The sequence below is a fragment of the Pseudorasbora parva genome, chromosome 15 (genome assembly GCF_024679245.1).
Source record: "Pseudorasbora parva isolate DD20220531a chromosome 15, ASM2467924v1, whole genome shotgun sequence".
NCBI classification, from domain to species: domain Eukaryota; kingdom Metazoa; phylum Chordata; class Actinopteri; order Cypriniformes; family Gobionidae; genus Pseudorasbora; species Pseudorasbora parva.
The window spans coordinates 359,842-378,943 of record NC_090186.1 but is presented as its reverse complement, the minus strand read 5'-3'; the positions used below and the strand labels follow the sequence as shown (position 1 = coordinate 378,943).

The 19,102-nt window shown below is 46.7% G+C and overlaps 1 protein-coding gene across 2 annotated transcripts in view; it reads left to right on the top strand.

Annotated features, from left to right (window-relative positions):
* si:ch211-241j12.4 (guanine nucleotide exchange factor DBS) overlaps window positions 1–19,102 on the top strand; it is a 73,929-nt gene that overhangs the window by 6,965 nt on the left and 47,862 nt on the right. For both annotated transcript variants that reach the window (XM_067416616.1, XM_067416617.1), the window contains exons 5-7: window positions 7,431–7,553; window positions 10,198–10,314; window positions 11,709–11,869. In XM_067416616.1, the coding sequence (XP_067272717.1) occupies window positions 7,431–7,553; window positions 10,198–10,314; window positions 11,709–11,869 (401 nt within the window). The remainder of the gene's footprint in view (window positions 1–7,430; window positions 7,554–10,197; window positions 10,315–11,708; window positions 11,870–19,102) is intronic.

The following is a 19,102-nucleotide window of genomic DNA, read 5'->3' as shown; positions in this document are numbered from 1 at the left end:
ATATCACTCCATCACCTCCTCATCACTCGCTTCATCACTGAGACTCTTCTTCTGCTGGAGGTATATATCACTCTATCACTCCATCACCTCCTCATCACTCGCTTCATCACTGAGACTCTTCTTCTGCTGGAGGTATATATCACTCTATCACTCTATCACTCTATCACCTCCTCATCACTCGCTTCATCACTGAGACTCTTCTTCTGCTGGAGGTATATATCACTCTATCACTCCATCACCTCCTCATCACTCGCTTCATCACTGAGACTCTTCTTCTGCTGGAGGTATATATCACTCTATCACCTCCTCATCACTCGCTTCATCACTGAGACTCTTCTTCTGCTAGAGGTATAGATCACTCTATCACTCTATCACCTCCTCATCACTCGCTTCATCACTGAGACTCTTCTGCTGGAGGTATATATCACTCTATCACTCTATCACCTCCTCATCACTCGCTTCATCACTGAGACTCTTCTTCTGCTGGAGGTATATATCACTCTATCACTCCATCACCTCCTCATCACTCGCTTCATCACTGAGACTCTTCTTCTGCTAGAGGTATATATCACTCTATCACTCCATCACCTCCTCATCACTCGCTTCATCACTGAGACTCTTCTTCTGCTGGAGGTATATATCACTCTATCACTCCATCACCTCCTCATCACTCGCTTCATCACTGAGACTCTTCTTCTGCTGGAGGTATATATCACTCTATCACTCCATCACCTCCTCATCACTCGCTTCATCACTGAGACTCTTCTTCTGCTGGAGGTATATATCACTCTATCACTCTATCACTCTATCACCTCCTCATCACTCGCTTCATCACTGAGACTCTTCTTCTGCTGGAGGTATATATCACTCTATCACTCCATCACCTCCTCATCACTCGCTTCATCACTGAGACTCTTCTTCTGCTGGAGGTATATATCACTCTATCACTCCATCACCTCCTCATCACTCGCTTCATCACTGAGACTCTTCTTCTGCTGGAGGTATATATCACTCTATCACTCCATCACCTCCTCATCACTCGCTTCATCACTGAGACTCTTCTTCTGCTGGAGGTATATATCACTCTATCACTCTATCACCTCCTCATCACTCGCTTCATCACTGAGACTCTTCTTCTGCTAGAGGTATATATCACTCTATCACTCCATCACCTCCTCATCACTCGCTTCATCACTGAGACTCTTCTTCTGCTGGAGGTATATATCACTCTATCACTCTATCACCTCCTCATCACTCGCTTCATCACTGAGACTCTTCTTCTGCTAGAGGTATATATCACTCTATCACTCCATCACCTCCTCATCACTCGCTTCATCACTGAGACTCTTCTTCTGCTGGAGGTATATATCACTCTATCACTCCATCACCTCCTCATCACTCGCTTCATCACTGAGACTCTTCTTCTGCTGGAGGTATATATCACTCTATCACTCCATCACCTCCTCATCACTCGCTTCATCACTGAGACTCTTCTTCTGCTGGAGGTATATATCACTCTATCACCTCCTCATCACTCGCTTCATCACTGAGACTCTTCTTCTGCTAGAGGTATAGATCACTCTATCACTCCATCACCTCCTCATCACTCGCTTCATCACTGAGACTCTTCTTCTGCTAGAGGTATATATCACTCTATCACTCCATCACCTCCTCATCACTCGCTTCATCACTGAGACTCTTCTTCTGCTGGAGGTATATATCACTCTATCACTCCATCACCTCCTCATCACTCGCTTCATCACTGAGACTCTTCTTCTGCTAGTGGTATATATCACTCTATCACTCCATCACCTCCTCATCACTCGCTTCATCACTGAGACTCTTCTTCTGCTAGTGGTATATATCACTCTATCACTCTATCACCTCCTCATCACTCGCTTCATCACTGAGACTCTTCTTCTGCTGGAGGTATATATCACTCTATCACTCCATCACCTCCTCATCACTCGCTTCATCACTGAGACTCTTCTTCTGCTAGAGGTATATATCACTCCATCACCTCCTCATCACTCGCTTCATCACTGAGACTCTTCTTCTGCTGGAGGTATATATCACTCTATCACTCTATCACCTCCTCATCACTCGCTTCATCACTGAGACTCTTCTTCTGCTGGAGGTATATATCACTCTATCACTCCATCACCTCCTCATCACTCGCTTCATCACTGAGACTCTTCTTCTGCTAGAGGTATATATCACTCTATCACTCTATCACCTCCTCATCACTCGCTTCATCACTGAGACTCTTCTTCTGCTAGAGGTATATATCACTCTATCACTCTATCACCTCCTCATCACTCGCTTCATCACTGAGACTCTTCTTCTGCTAGAGGTATATATCACTCTATCACTCCATCACCTCCTCATCACTCGCTTCATCACTGAGACTCTTCTTCTGCTGGAGGTATATATCACTCTATCACTCCATCACCTCCTCATTACTCGCTTCATCACTGAGACTCTTCTTCTGCTAGAGGTATATATCACTCTATCACTCTATCACCTCCTCATCACTCGCTTCATCACTGAGACTCTTCTTCTGCTAGAGGTATATATCACTCTATCACTCTATCACCTCCTCATCACTCGCTTCATCACTGAGACTCTTCTTCTGCTAGAGGTATATATCACTCTATCACTCCATCACCTCCTCATCACTCGCTTCATCACTGAGACTCTTCTTCTGCTGGAGGTATATATCACTCTATCACTCCATCACCTCCTCATTACTCGCTTCATCACTGAGACTCTTCTTCTGCTGGAGGTATATATCACTCTATCACTCCATCACCTCCTCATCACTCGCTTCATCACTGAGACTCTTCTTCTGCTAGAGGTATATATCACTCTATCACTCTATCACCTCCTCATCACTCGCTTCATCACTGAGACTCTTCTTCTGCTAGAGGTATATATCACTCTATCACTCCATCACCTCCTCATCACTCGCTTCATCACTGAGACTCTTCTTCTGCTGGAGGTATATATCACTCTATCACTCCATCACCTCCTCATCACTCGCTTCATCACTGAGACTCTTCTTCTGCTAGAGGTATATATCACTCTATCACTCTATCACCTCCTCATCACTCGCTTCATCACTGAGACTCTTCTTCTGCTGGAGGTATATATCACTCCATCACCTCCTCATCACTCGCTTCATCACTGAGACTCTTCTTCTGCTGGAGGTATATATCACTCTATCACTCCATCACCTCCTCATTACTCGCTTCATCACTGAGACTCTTCTTCTGCTGGAGGTATATATCACTCTATCACTCCATCACCTCCTCATCACTCGCTTCATCACTGAGACTCTTCTTCTGCTAGAGGTATATATCACTCTATCACTCTATCACCTCCTCATCACTCGCTTCATCACTGAGACTCTTCTTCTGCTAGAGGTATATATCACTCTATCACTCCATCACCTCCTCATCACTCGCTTCATCACTGAGACTCTTCTTCTGCTGGAGGTATATATCACTCTATCACTCCATCACCTCCTCATCACTCGCTTCATCACTGAGACTCTTCTTCTGCTAGAGGTATATATCACTCTATCACTCTATCACCTCCTCATCACTCGCTTCATCACTGAGACTCTTCTTCTGCTGGAGGTATATATCACTCCATCACCTCCTCATCACTCGCTTCATCACTGAGACTCTTCTTCTGCTGGAGGTATATATCACTCTATCACTCTATCACCTCCTCATCACTCGCTTCATCACTGAGACTCTTCTTCTGCTAGAGGTATATATCACTCTATCACTCCATCACCTCCTCATCACTCGCTTCATCACTGAGACTCTTCTTCTGCTGGAGGTATATATCACTCTATCACTCCATCACCTCCTCATTACTCGCTTCATCACTGAGACTCTTCTTCTGCTAGAGGTATATATCACTCTATCACTCCATCACCTCCTCATTACTCGCTTCATCACTGAGACTCTTCTTCTGCTGGAGGTATATATCACTCTATCACTCCATCACCTCCTCATCACTCGCTTCATCACTGAGACTCTTCTTCTGCTAGAGGTATATATCACTCTATCACTCTATCACCTCCTCATCACTCGCTTCATCACTGAGACTCTTCTTCTGCTAGAGGTATAGATCACTCTATCACTCCATCACCTCCTCATCACTCGCTTCATCACTGAGACTCTTCTTCTGCTGGAGGTATATATCACTCTATCACCTCCTCATCACTCGCTTCATCACTGAGACTCTTCTTCTGCTAGAGGTATATATCACTCTATCACTCTATCACCTCCTCATCACTCGCTTCATCACTGAGACTCTTCTTCTGCTGGAGGTATATATCACTCTATCACTCCATCACCTCCTCATCACTTGCTTCATCACTGAGACTCTTCTTCTGCTGGAGGTATATATCACTCTATCACTCTATCACCTCCTCATCACTCGCTTCATCACTGAGACTCTTCTTCTGCTGGAGGTATATATCACTCTATCACTCTATCACCTCCTCATCACTCGCTTCATCACTGAGACTCTTCTTCTGCTGGAGGTATATATCACTCTATCACTCTATCACCTCCTCATCACTCGCTTCATCACTGAGACTCTTCTTCTGCTGGAGGTATATATCACAGGGTTTAATGTTCATCATCAGGGCAGGTCAGGCGATCAGCTGGACCCACATTGACCAGTACAGAACACACACACACACACACACACACACACGCGCACAGATTTGGTTTACAAATTAAACTTTGATATATTTTAGATTCATTGCACACCAACTGAAATATTTCAGGTCTTTTATTGTTTTAATGCTGATGATTTTGGCACACAGCTCATGAAAACCCCAAATTCCTCAATCTCAAAAAATTAGCATATTTCATCCGACCAATAAAAGAAGTGTTTTTAATACAAAAAAGTCAACCTTCAAATAATGATGTTCAGTTCTGCACTCAACACTTGGTGGAGAATCCTTTAGCAGAAATGACTGCTTCAGTGCGGCGTGGCGTGGAGGCGATCAGCCTGTGGCGCTGCTGAGGTGTTCTGGAGGCGATCAGCCTGTGGCACTGCTGAGGTGTTCTGGAGGCGATCAGCCTGTGGCTCTGCTGAGGTGTTCTAGAGGCGATCAGCCTGTGGCACTGCTGAGGTGTTCTAGAGGCGATCAGCCTGTGGCACTGCTGAGGTGTTCTGGAGGCGATCAGCCTGTGGCTCTGCTGAGGTGTTCTGGAGGCGATCAGCCTGTGGCTCTGCTGAGGTGTTCTGGAGGCGATCAGCCTGTGGCACTGCTGAGGTGTTCTGGAGGCGATCAGCCTGTGGCACTGCTGAGGTGTTCTGGAGGCCCAGGATGCTTCGATAGCGGCCGCAAGCTCATCCAGAGTGTTGGGTCTCGCATCTCTCAACTTTCTCTTCACAATATCCCACAGATTCTCTATGGGGTTCAGGTCAGGCCAGTTGAGCACAGTAATACCATGGTCAGTAACCCATTTACCAGTGGTTTTGGCACTGTGAGCAGGTGCCAGGTCATGCTGAAAAACCAAATCTTCATCTCCATAAAGCTTTTCAGCAGATGGAAGCATGAAGTGCTCCAAAATCTCCTGATAGTGAGCTGCACTGACCCTGCCCTTGATAAAACACAGCGGACCAACACCAGCAGCTGACATGGCACCCCAGACCATCACTGACTGTGGGGACTTGACACTGGACTTCAGGCATTTGGGCATTTCCTTCTCCCCAGTCTTCCTCCAGACTCTGGCACATTGATTTCCCAATGACGTGCAAAATTTGCTTTCATCCGAAAAAAGTACTTTGGAGCACTGAGCACCAGTCCAGTGCTGGTTCTCTGTAGCCCAGAAGTGTCTTGAGCTGGGGAATGCGGCACCTGTAGCCCATTTCCTGCTCACGCCTGTGCACGGCGGCTCTGGATGTTTCTACTCCAGACTCAGTCCACTGCTTCCGCAGGTCCCCCAAGGTCTGGAATCGGTCCTTCTCCACAATCTTCCTCAGGGTCCGCTCACCTCTTCTCGCTGTGCAGCGTTTTTTGCCACACTTTTTCTTTCCCACTGAGGTGCCTTGATACAGCACTCTGGGAACAGCCCATTCGTTCAGAAATGTCTTTCTGTGTCTTCCCCTCTCGCTTGAGGGTGTCAATGATGGCCTTCTGGACAGCAGTCAGGTCGGCAGTCTGACCCATGATTGCGGTTTTGAGTAATGAACCAGGCTGGGAGTTTTTAAAAGCCTCAGGAATCTTCTGCAGGTGTTTAGAGTTAATGAGTTGGTTCAGATGATTAGGTTAATCGCTCGTTTAGAGAACCGCTTCATCATATGCTAATTTTCTGAGATAGGAATTTGGGGTTTTCATGAGCTGTATGCCAAAATCATCAGCATTAAAACAATAAAAGACCTGAAATATTTCAGTTGGTGTGCAATGAATCTAAAATATATGAAAGTTTAATTTTTATCATTACATTATGGAAAATAATGAACTTTATCACAATATGCCAATTTTTTGAGAAGGACCTGTAGATGCCCTACAGGATAAATAAAACAGACTAGCTAACTAAAAGCGTTTCCATCTCCATTACTCACATTAACTTTCTCGTGCAAGTCAAAAACCACATTTATTGCATTTAATCGCTGGTTTCTGGAGCAGACCTTCTAAATGATAACGGCGGGGGAATAATGGCCTGCAGTTCCTGAGTGTGCCAGCAGGATAGGTCAGGGGTCAGGGCAGCGCTGCTGAGGCTGACGGAAACATGAGGATAGGTCAGGGGTCAGGGCGGCGCTGATGAGGCTGATGGAAACATGAGGATAGGTCAGGGGTCAGGGCGGCGCTGCTGAGGCTGATGGAAACATGATAGGTCAGGGGTCAGGGCAGCGCTGCTGAGGCTGACGGAAACATGAGGATAGGTCAGGGGTCAGGGCGGCGCTGCTGAGGCTGATGGAAACATGAGGATAGGTCAGGGGTCAGGGCGGCGCTGCTGAGGCTGATGGAAACATGATAGGTCAGGGGTCAGGGCAGCGCTGCTGAGGCTGATGGAAACATGAGGATAGGTCAGGGGTCAGGGCGGCGCTGCTGAGGCTGACGGAAACATGAGGATAGGTCAGGGGTCAGGGCGGCGCTGATGAGGCTGATGGAAACATGAGGATAGGTCAGGGGTCAGGGCAGCGCTGCTGAGGCTGATGGAAACATGAGGATGGGGATGGTCTGTGGATGCTTCACTGGGGTCAGGCTGGCGGGTCACATGACCATCACTGGGGTCAGGCCGGCGGGTCACATGACTGGAGCTCAGCCAGCTTTAGCTCAGGGCCTCTTATATAACCAGAGCTGGCTATGAATGCTGGATCTGTGTGGGTTCTCTGATCACATGCTGTGTGTGTGTGTGTGTGTGTGTGTGTGTGTGTGTGTGTGTGTGTAGTCCGACAGGAGGATCATCCATTCGGTGTACATTGTTCAGCCCAGGAAGAAAGACGTGCAGAAGCAGCTGAGCAAACTTTTGACCTCCAGAGGGTCCAAGCGGAGCCGGCCGGTGCTCTTCAGAGTGAGACACACACACACACACACACACACACACACACACACACACACACACACACGGTGTTTCCCAATTCTTATTTGTGCATCCACGTTTCCTTTCCTCGTGCCTTAGCTCCGCCCCTTCAGGACGCGAGGGCGGAGGAACTGAATCATGTGGAATGATCTGTCCTCGCTCCTCTAACGTCTCCTTAAAGCGGCGTCAGTTAATGATGACCGCTCCGCTGGATTGAGTCGGATTCTTCAACATTAGAGATAACTGTTCATATTATGAGCTTCAGCCTCCACAAAATACCACATTTATTCATATTTTAATCAATATTACCAGTTATTAATAACGACGATACCCAGTTATTAACTGCTTTTACTTTGTGTAATATTAGTTTCTGTTTGTTTCTTTCATTTCTTGTGCTTTGCTATAATTCTGCAACTGTCAGGTGTTGTTATTTGACAACAATTTGTGTCTTGTACATGTAAACATAATAATAATAATAATGATAATAATGATAATAATAATGATGATGAATAAACTGGCACGATGATAAGGAGGAGGAGAATTAATGCGTGCGTCACGTTTAGTCGATAAAACACTTCCTCAAAGGATCCTCCTGTGTATCCTCGCTCATGACTCCTCAGGAAGCTCCTCGCTCCTCCATCCTCGCCTCCATCCTCTCGTCACTCCTCCATCCTCTCCTCGCCTCCATCCTCTCCTCACTCCTCCATCCTCGCCTCCATCCTCTCCTCGCCTCCGTCCTCTCCTCACTCCTCCATCCTTGCCTCCATCATCTCCATCCTTGCCTCCATCATCTCCATCCTCGCCTCCATCCTGCAGTTAGAGAATTGAGATCTCCTACAAGATGGCTGAGCTCCATCGGTTTCCGGGTCATTGGATGGAGGACGGAGGAGCGAGGAAAGGAGGAGGGAGATTGAGAAGCACCCATACTCACACACACTCTTCAGAGGGGCGCACACGCACACACACGCACACACACTGCCCCTAAACCTACCCATCACAGCAAACATTCTGCATTTTTACATTTTCAAAAAACATAATTAAAGGGGCGGTGAAACACTCAGTGTCAGTCAATCTTGAGTACCTATAGAGTAGTATTGCATCCTTCATATCTCCGAAAAGTCTTTAGTTTTATTATATTTATAAAAGAAATATGGGCTGTACCGAGTCTTTCCGGAAAAAAACGAGCGGCTTGAGGCGTATCGAGTGGGCGGAGCTAAAGAATGACGAGGCGTATCGTGTGGGCGGAGCTAAAGAATGACAAGGCGTATCGTGTGGGCGGAGCTAAAGAATGATGAGGCGTATCGTGTGGGCGGAGCTAAGGAATGACGAGCGCGCACAAAGCGGTGACGTCCTCAAACGTGGAGAAGAAAACGTTACTCTAATAAACCATCGCTATCAATCAGATTCAGCTAATACAGATAATGATCCAGAATCAGATCCGGAGGCTGAAATAAACTGAGCAGGAGAAGCAGCAGCAGGACGTCCGTCTCTGTGGTATGGACTGTATTTAGTGGCCTGTCAACATTTGTGTGTGTTTACTCGCAGTTTATGAGGACATGATTCGGTTTATGGACTATTGTATGAGACTAGACCTTAGCAGTAGCAAGCAGAACGGTTTAGCACGTCAGACTAGTGTAACGTTATACAGAGAACAGCAATGGAGTCCGTTAGCGCATTTGACTGACGAAGCGGCGATCGTGTCGTTTACTGATGTTTCCTCACGCGACGATAGCCGACAGCACAGACATCTGAAGCAGTTTAACTCACCGGCTGCTTCCAAAGCAGGACCGAACCTTTATCGCTGGGACCGCTCCGTCAGAAACACACTTCTTTGGTATGATTTGGTGAAGTCCTGACAGCAGTGACCGTGGAGATCCACTTTGAGACGCGACTGAAGCGATGTTGTGAAGCTTCCCGTCATTTCTGCGTTCAAATCGGGTCAGATGCAGCGCTGCCTTCCCAGAATGCTGTGCTGAAGCGCTGAAGTCGCTCGACGTCACCCAGAGGAATAAAGTGGAGCGCGGCGCGGACTATAACGACAGAAGTGTTCACGGACGACTGGATCTGCAGCTGAGAGTGTGTATGGGCGTGCGTTTCCTCTCTCGCTCTAGTCACGCGCACACACACCCTACCGGGAGAAGAGCCCGTACGGCCCATACAAGGACCTTCCGCTCTATTAACGTCAAGCCGACCCATACTCGAAAAAAACTCTCCGAAACTTGTGAGAAACCGGAAGGAGCATTTTTGACACAGAAATACTCCATCAAACGTCCAACATTAGTTTCTGAAACTTTGTCTGTGTTTAGGATGGGAATCAGAGTCTTTAACAGAGGAAAGCTCAGTGTGCAGGAAACAGCATTTCACCGCCCCTTTAAGTATGTTTATAAATCCATTTACATTGTGGGGACACTTGGTCCATGTATTATAAACAAGTACACACACGCGCACACACACACACGCAGGGATGAGGTCTTACCTCAGTCACATGACCATTAAACTCTCAGATGTGTTCTTCAATAACTGAGTTTACTGTAATGTCTTCATTTATTAAATGCCTGTTCCTGAACTATCAGCAGATGATTGTGTGTGTGTGTGTGTGTGTGTGTGTGTGTGTGTGTGTGTGTGTGTGTTCCAGCGCATCTTCCTCAAAGAGGTATTTGAGCTCTCAAACTACATCGACAGAAGCCAGTTACCCCCGAATCTGGGCGGATACCTCATCTACTGCCATCACAGCTGGGTGACCTTCGTCAAGGTGTGTGTGTGTGTGTGTGTGTGGGGTTGGGTCTGTGTGTGTATGTGGGGTTGGTTGTGTGTGTAGGACTGAGGCCTCATATCTGAATTCATGTGATTGCCTAATTTTGTTCCTTCAGCCTTTTCAAATCTGATTAGTGTGTGTGGTCCGTCTCCAGCAGGATAGATCAGTCACTGTATGTCTCATGATCGGCTCTATGGCCATAGATAACACTGATGACGCACTTCACTTTCCCCACGTCCTCACGGCTTCAGCGAGTTTAGTGTGTGTGCATGTTTAGTGTGTGTGTGTGTGTGTGTGCGGTGACTCATGTTTCATTAGTCTGTGTATTCATGATCGTCTCTATTGTGTGTCGCCCTGGAGAAGCTTCAGAGGACAATCATCTGAAGTCATTAGCAACTGAAAGAGCCGCACATCTCACATGCTCGTGTACACACACACACACACACACACACACACACACACACACACATTCTGCATTTTTACTTTCTCATACAAATTCCTCCTTTATGATTTATAAGCCTTTTGTAAAGTGGGGCCATGGGTAATGTCCTCATATTTCACCCTCTCCTGTAATACCTGTGTCATACCCATGGCATTATACACATTTGTGTCCTCATATGTCACACACACGCGCTCTCTCGCGCTCTCTAACCAGCTTTATTGGCATGACCTGAGCAGTGCAGAGCTTTGGCCGTTTCAGAAGCAGTTGGTGCCGCTCTGTTTACCTTTATGATGCCTTTTCAGATTTTGGTATGCAGAGCTTAAATTTCTTCTATTCCCCATTTTGAATAATCTTGTGTGTTTAGGGATTAATGAGTGTTTAGGGTTATGTTGTCCCAAACCTGTATGAGTTTCTTTCTTCAGCTAAACCATACCATAGTATTTTCCCCTACTATGGTAGTGAGTGTTTGCTCTGTCTGCTTGGTTACAATTTTTTTTCCAAATATCATCTTTAGTGTTCAGCAGAAGAAAGAAACCCACAGGTTTGGAACATGAGGGTGAGTAAAGGATGGCAGTTTTTCATTTTAGGTTGAACTATCCCCTTAAGAGCCCAGGTCTGACTGAGTGTGTGTGATGAGCAGCTGTTGGAGCCTCTCTAGTTTTAGACAGAAGGACTTAATAATCAGCGGAGACGTCTGATCTCTGGTCAGTCAGCTTTGGGCAGGCGAGTTATTTAACGCTTTAGCTAATGCATTAATATAAGGGTTTAATAAGAGGGGGGTCAGTGGACAGCCTTGGCTGACTCCTCGGTTTCAGGGAACATTTGTTCCTTATTTATACAGCGTGTGGTGGTTTCCTGCATGGTGCTGATCAAATCAAATGTTCTCCTGTAGTTTTAGGAAGTCTGTCTTTTAACTGCTGTGTGTGTGTGCGTGTGTGTGTGTGTGCAGGAGATGGATACGTTTGTGCTGGCCTTCCTCTCTGTGGTGAGCAGGCTGCCCTCCTGCCTCTCGACTCTGCAGTCTTTGGCCCAGATTAGGGTTCCTGTGGACCTGGAGCGGCTCAGAGAGTTCTGCTGTGTGAACGAGGCTCGCTTTCAGGAGCTCAGACGGTACGGCCACTCATCAGCTATTCACTAAACATCACTCTTCACACTTACTGACCAGCTGTTCACTAAACATCACTCTTCACACTTACTGACCAGCTGTTCACTAAACATCACTCTTCAATCATACTGACCGGCTGTTCCCTAAACATCGCTCTTCACACTTACTGACCGGCTGTTCCCTACACATCACTCTTCACACTTACTGACCGGCTGTTCCCTAAACATCACTCTTCAATCATACTGACCAGCTGTTCACTAAACATCACTCTTCACACTTACTGACCAGCTGTTCACTAAACATCACTCTTCACACTTACTGACCGGCTGTTCCCTAAACATCACTCTTCAATCATACTGACCAGCTGTTCACTAAACATCACTCTTCACACTTACTGACCGGCTGTTCACTAAACATCACTCTTCAATCATACTGACCAGCTGTTCCCTAAACATCACTCTTCACACTTACTGACCGGCTGTTCCCTAAACATCACTCTTCACACTTACTGACCGGCTGTTCCCTAAACATCACTCTTCAATCATACTGACCAGCTGTTCACTAAACATCACTCTTCACACTTACTGACCGGCTGTTCACTACACATCACTCTTCACACTTACTGACCGGCTGTTCCCTAAACATCACTCTTCAATCATACTGACCAGCTGTTCACTAAACATCACTCTTCACACTTACTGACCGGCTGTTCACTACACATCACTCTTCACACATACTGACCGGCTGTTGGCTAAACATCACTCTTCACACTTACTGACCGGCTGTTCCCTAAACATCACTCTTCAATCATACTGACCAGCTGTTCACTAAACATCACTCTTCACACTTACTGACCGGCTGTTCACTAAACATCACTCTTCACACTTACTGACCGGCTGTTCCCTACACATCACTCTTCACGCTTACTGACCGGCTGTTCCCTAAACATCACTCTTCACACTTACTGACCGGCTGTTCCCTAAACATCACTCTTCACACTTACTGACCGGCTGTTCCCTAAACATCACTCTTCACACTTACTGACCGGCTGTTCCCTAAACATCACTCTTCACACTTACTGACCGGCTGTTCCCTAAACATCACTCTTCACACTTACTGACCGGCTGTTCCCTAAACATCACTCTTCACACTTACTGACCGGCTGTTCCCTAAACATCACTCTTCACACTTACTGACCGGCTGTTCCCTAAACATCATTCTTCACACTTACTGACCGGCTGTTCCCTAAACATCACTCTTCACACTTACTGACCGGCTGTTCCCTAAACATCACTCTTCACACTTACTGACCGGCTGTTCCCTAAACATCACTCTTCACACTTACTGACCGGCTGTTCCCTAAACATCACTCTTCACACTTACTGACCGGCTGTTCCCTAAACATCACTCTTCACACTTACTGACCGGCTGTTCCCTACACATCACTCTTCACACTTACTGACCGGCTGTTCCCTACACATCACTCTTCACACTTACTGACCAGCTGTTCACTACACATCACTCTTCAATCATACTGACCAGCTGTTCACTAAACATCAATCTTCACACTTACTGACCGGCTGTTCACTAAACATCACTCTTCACACTTACTGACCGGCTGTTCCCTACACATCACTCTTCACGCTTACTGACCGGCTGTTCCCTAAACATCACTCTTCACACTTACTGACCGGCTGTTCCCTAAACATCACTCTTCACACTTACTGACCGGCTGTTCCCTACACATCTCTCTTCACACTTACTGACCGGCTGTTCCCTAAACATCACTCTTCCCACTTACTGACCGGCTGTTCCCTAAACATCACTCTTCACACTTACTGACCGGCTGTTCACTAAACATCACTCTTCACACTTACTGACCGGCTGTTCCCTAAACATCACTCTTCCCACTTACTGACCGGCTGTTCCCTAAACATCACTCTTCCCACTTACTGACCGGCTGTTCCCTAAACATCACTCTTCACACTTACTGACCGGCTGTTCACTAAACATCACTCTTCACACTTACTGACCGGCTGTTCCCTACACATCACTCTTCACACTTACTGACCGGCTGTTTCCTAAACATCACTCTTCACACTTACTGACCGGCTGTTCCCTAAACATCACTCTTCACACTTACTGACCGGCTGTTTCCTAAACATCACTCTTCACATTTACTGACCAGCTGTTCCCTAAACATCACTCTTCACACTTACTGACCGGCTGTTCACTAAACATCACTCTTCACACTTACTGACCGGCTGTTCCCTACACATCACTCTTCACACTTACTGACCGGCTTTTCCCTAAACATCACTCTTCACGCTTACTGACCGGCTGTTCCCTACACATCACTCTTCACGCTTACTGACCGGCTGTTCACTACACATCACTCTTCACACTTACTGACCAGCTGTTCCCTAAACATCACTCTTCACACTTACTGACCGGCTGTTCACTACACATCACTCTTCACGCTTACTGACCGGCTGTTCACTACACATCACTCTTCACACTTACTGACCAGCTGTTCCTTAAACATCACTCTTCACACTTACTGACCAGCTGTTGGCTAAACATCACTCTTCACACTTACTGACCGGCTGTTCCCTAAACATCACTCTTCAATCATACTGACCAGCTGTTCCCTAAACATCACTCTTCACACTTACTGACCAGCTGTTCCCTAAACATCACTCTTCACGCTTACTGACCGGCTGTTCCCTACACATCACTCTTCAATCATACTGACCAGCTGTTCCCTAAACATCGCTCTTCACACTTACTGACCGGCTGTTTACTGAACATCACTCTTCACACTTACTGACCGGCTGTTCCCTAAACATCGCTCTTCACACTTACTGACCGGCTGTTCACTACACATCACTCTTCACACATACTGACCGGCTGTTGGCTAAACATCACTCTTCACACTTACTGACCGTCTAATCGCTAAACATCACTCTTCACACTTACGGACCGGCTGTTCCCTACACATCACTCTTCACACTTACTGACCGGCTGTTCCCTAAACATCGCTCTTCACACTTACTGACCGGCTGTTCACTACACATCACTCTTCACACTTACTGACCGGCTGTTGGCTAAACATCACTCTTCACACTTACTGACCGGCTGTTCCCTACACATCGCTCTTCACACTTATTGACCGGCTGTTCCCTAAACATCGCTCTTCACACTTACTGACCGGCTGTTCCCTAAACATCACTCTTCACACTTACTGACCGGCTGTTCACTACACATCACTCTTCACACTTACTGACCGGCTGTTCCCTAAACATCACTCTTCACACTTACTGACCGGCTGTTCACTACACATCGCTCTTCACACTTACTGACCGGCTGTTCCCTACACATCACTCTTCACACTTACTGACCGGCTGTTCCCTAAACATCACTCTTCACACTTACTGACCAGCTGTTCCCTAAACATCACTCTTCACGCTTACTGACCGGCTGTTCCCTACACATCACTCTTCAATCATACTGACCAGCTGTTCCCTAAACATCACTCTTCACACTTACTGACCGGCTGTTCACTAAACATCACTCTTCACACTTATTGACCGGCTGTTCCCTAAACATCACTCTTCACACTTACTGACCGGCTGTTCCCTACACATCACTCTTCAATCATACTGACCAGCTGTTCCCTAAACATCACTCTTCACACTTACTGACCGGCTGTTCCCTAAACATCACTCTTCACACTTACTGACCGGCTGTTCCCTAAACATCACTCTTCACACTTACTGACCGGCTGTTCCCTAAACATCACTCTTCAATCATACTGACCAGCTGTTCACTAAACATCACTCTTCACACTTACTGACCGGCTGTTCCCTAAACATCACTCTTCAATCATACTGACCGGCTGTTCCCTAAACATCACTCTTCAATCATACTGACCAGCTGTTCACTAAACATCACTCTTCACACTTACTGACCGGCTGTTCCCTAAACATCACTCTTCACACTTACTGACCGGCTGTTCCCTACACATCACTCTTCACACTTACTGACCAGCTGTTCACTACACATCACTCTTCAATCATACTGACCAGCTGTTCACTAAACATCACTCTTCACACTTACTGACCGGCTGTTCCCTAAACATCACTCTTCACACTTACTGACCGGCTGTTGGCTAAACATCACTCTTCACACTTACTGACCGGCTGTTCCCTACACATCGCTCTTCACACTTATTGACCGGCTGTTCCCTAAACATCGCTCTTCACACTTACTGACCGGCTGTTGGCTAAACATCACTCTTCACACTTACTGACCGGCTGTTCCCTACACATCGCTCTTCACACTTATTGACCGGCTGTTCCCTAAACATCGCTCTTCACACTTACTGACCGGCTGTTCCCTAAACATCACTCTTCACACTTACTGACCGGCTGTTCCCTAAACATCACTCTTCACACTTACTGACCGGCTGTTCACTACACATCGCTCTTCACACTTACTGACCGGCTGTTCCCTACACATCACTCTTCACACTTACTGACCGGCTGTTCCCTAAACATCACTCTTCACACTTACTGACCAGCTGTTCCCTAAACATCACTCTTCACACTTACTGACCAGCTGTTCCCTAAACATCACTCTTCACGCTTACTGACCGGCTGTTCCCTACACATCACTCTTCAATCATACTGACCAGCTGTTCCCTAAACATCACTCTTCACACTTACTGACCGGCTGTTCACTAAACATCACTCTTCACACTTATTGACCGGCTGTTCCCTAAACATCACTCTTCACACTTACTGACCGGCTGTTCCCTACACATCACTCTTCAATCATACTGACCAGCTGTTCCCTAAACATCACTCTTCACACTTACTGACCGGCTGTTCACTAAACATCACTCTTCACACTTATTGACCGGCTGTTCCCTAAACATCACTCTTCACACTTACTGACCGGCTGTTCCCTAAACATCGCTCTTCACACTTACTGACCGGCTGTTCACTAAACATCACTCTTCACACTTACTGACCGGCTGTTCCCTAAACATCGCTCTTCACACTTACTGACCGGCTGTTCACTACACATCACTCTTCACACATACTGACCGGCTGTTGGCTAAACATCACTCTTCACACTTACTGACCGTCTAATCGCTAAACATCACTCTTCACACTTACGGACCGGCTGTTCCCTACACATCACTCTTCACACTTACTGACCGGCTGTTCCCTAAACATCATTCTTCACACTTACTGACCGGCTGTTCCCTAAACATCACTCTTCACACTTACTGACCGGCTGTTCCCTAAACATCACTCTTCACACTTACTGACCGGCTGTTCCCTAAACATCACTCTTCACACTTACTGACCGGCTGTTCCCTAAACATCACTCTTCACACTTACTGACCGGCTGTTCCCTAAACATCACTCTTCACACTTACTGACCGGCTGTTCCCTAAACATCACTCTTCACACTTACTGACCGGCTGTTCACTAAACATCACTCTTCACACTTACTGACCGGCTGTTCCCTAAACATCGCTCTTCACACTTACTGACCGGCTGTTCACTACACATCACTCTTCACACATACTGACCGGCTGTTGGCTAAACATCACTCTTCACACTTACTGACCGTCTAATCGCTAAACATCACTCTTCACACTTACGGACCGGCTGTTCCCTACACATCACTCTTCACACTTACTGACCGGCTGTTCCCTAAACATCATTCTTCACACTTACTGACCGGCTGTTCCCTAAACATCACTCTTCACACTTACTGACCGGCTGTTCCCTAAACATCACTCTTCACACTTACTGACCGGCTGTTCCCTAAACATCACTCTTCACACTTACTGACCGGCTGTTCCCTAAACATCACTCTTCACACTTACTGACCGGCTGTTCCCTAAACATCACTCTTCACACTTACTGACCGGCTGTTCCCTAAACATCACTCTTCACACTTACTGACCGGCTGTTCCCTACACATCACTCTTCACACTTACTGACCAGCTGTTCACTACACATCACTCTTCAATCATACTGACCAGCTGTTCACTAAACATCACTCTTCACACTTGCTGACCGGCTGTTCCCTAAACATCACTCTTCACACTTACTGACCGGCTGTTCACTACACATCACTCTTCACACTTACTGACCGGCTGTTCCCTACACATCGCTCTTCACACTTACTGACCGGCTGTTCCCTACACATCACTCTTCACACTTACTGACCGGCTGTTCCCTAAACATCACTCTTCCCACTTACTGACCGGCTGTTCCCTAAACATCACTCTTCACACTTACTGACCGGCTGTTCACTAAACATCACTCTTCACACTTACTGACCGGCTGTTTCCTAAACATCACTCTTCACACTTACTGACCGGCTGTTCCCTAAACATCACTCTTCACACTTACTGACCGGCTGTTCCCTAAACATCACTCTTCACACTTACTGACCGGCTGTTTCCTAAACATCACTCTTCACATTTACTGACCAGCTGTTCCCTAAACATCACTTTTCACACTTACTGACCGGCTGGTCACTAAACATCACTCTTCACACTTACTGACCGGCTGTTCCCTACACATCACTCTTCACACTTACTGACCGGCTGTTCCCTAAACATCACTCTTCACGCTTACTGACCGGCTGTTCCCTACACATCACTCTTCACGCTTACTGACCGGCTGTTCACTACACATCACTCTTCACACTTACTGACCAGCTGTTCCCTAAACATCACTCTTCACACTTACTGACCGGCTGTTCACTACACATCACTCTTCACGCTTACTGACCGGCTGTTCACTACACATCACTCTTCACACTTACTGACCAGCTGTTCCTTAAACATCACTCTTCACACTTACTGACCAGCTGTTGGCTAAACATCACTCTTCACACTTACTGACCGGCTGTTCCCTAAACATCACTCTTCAATCATACTGACCAGCTGTTCCCTAAACATCACTCTTCACACTTACTGACCAGCTGTTCCCTAAACATCACTCTTCACGCTTACTGACCGGCTGTTCCCTACACATCACTCTTCAATCATACTGACCAGCTGTTCCCTAAACATCGCTCTTCACACTTACTGACCGGCTGTTTACTGAACATCACTCTTCACACTTACTGACCGGCTGTTCCCTAAACATCGCTCTTCACACTTACTGACCGGCTGTTCACTACACATCACTCTTCACACATACTGA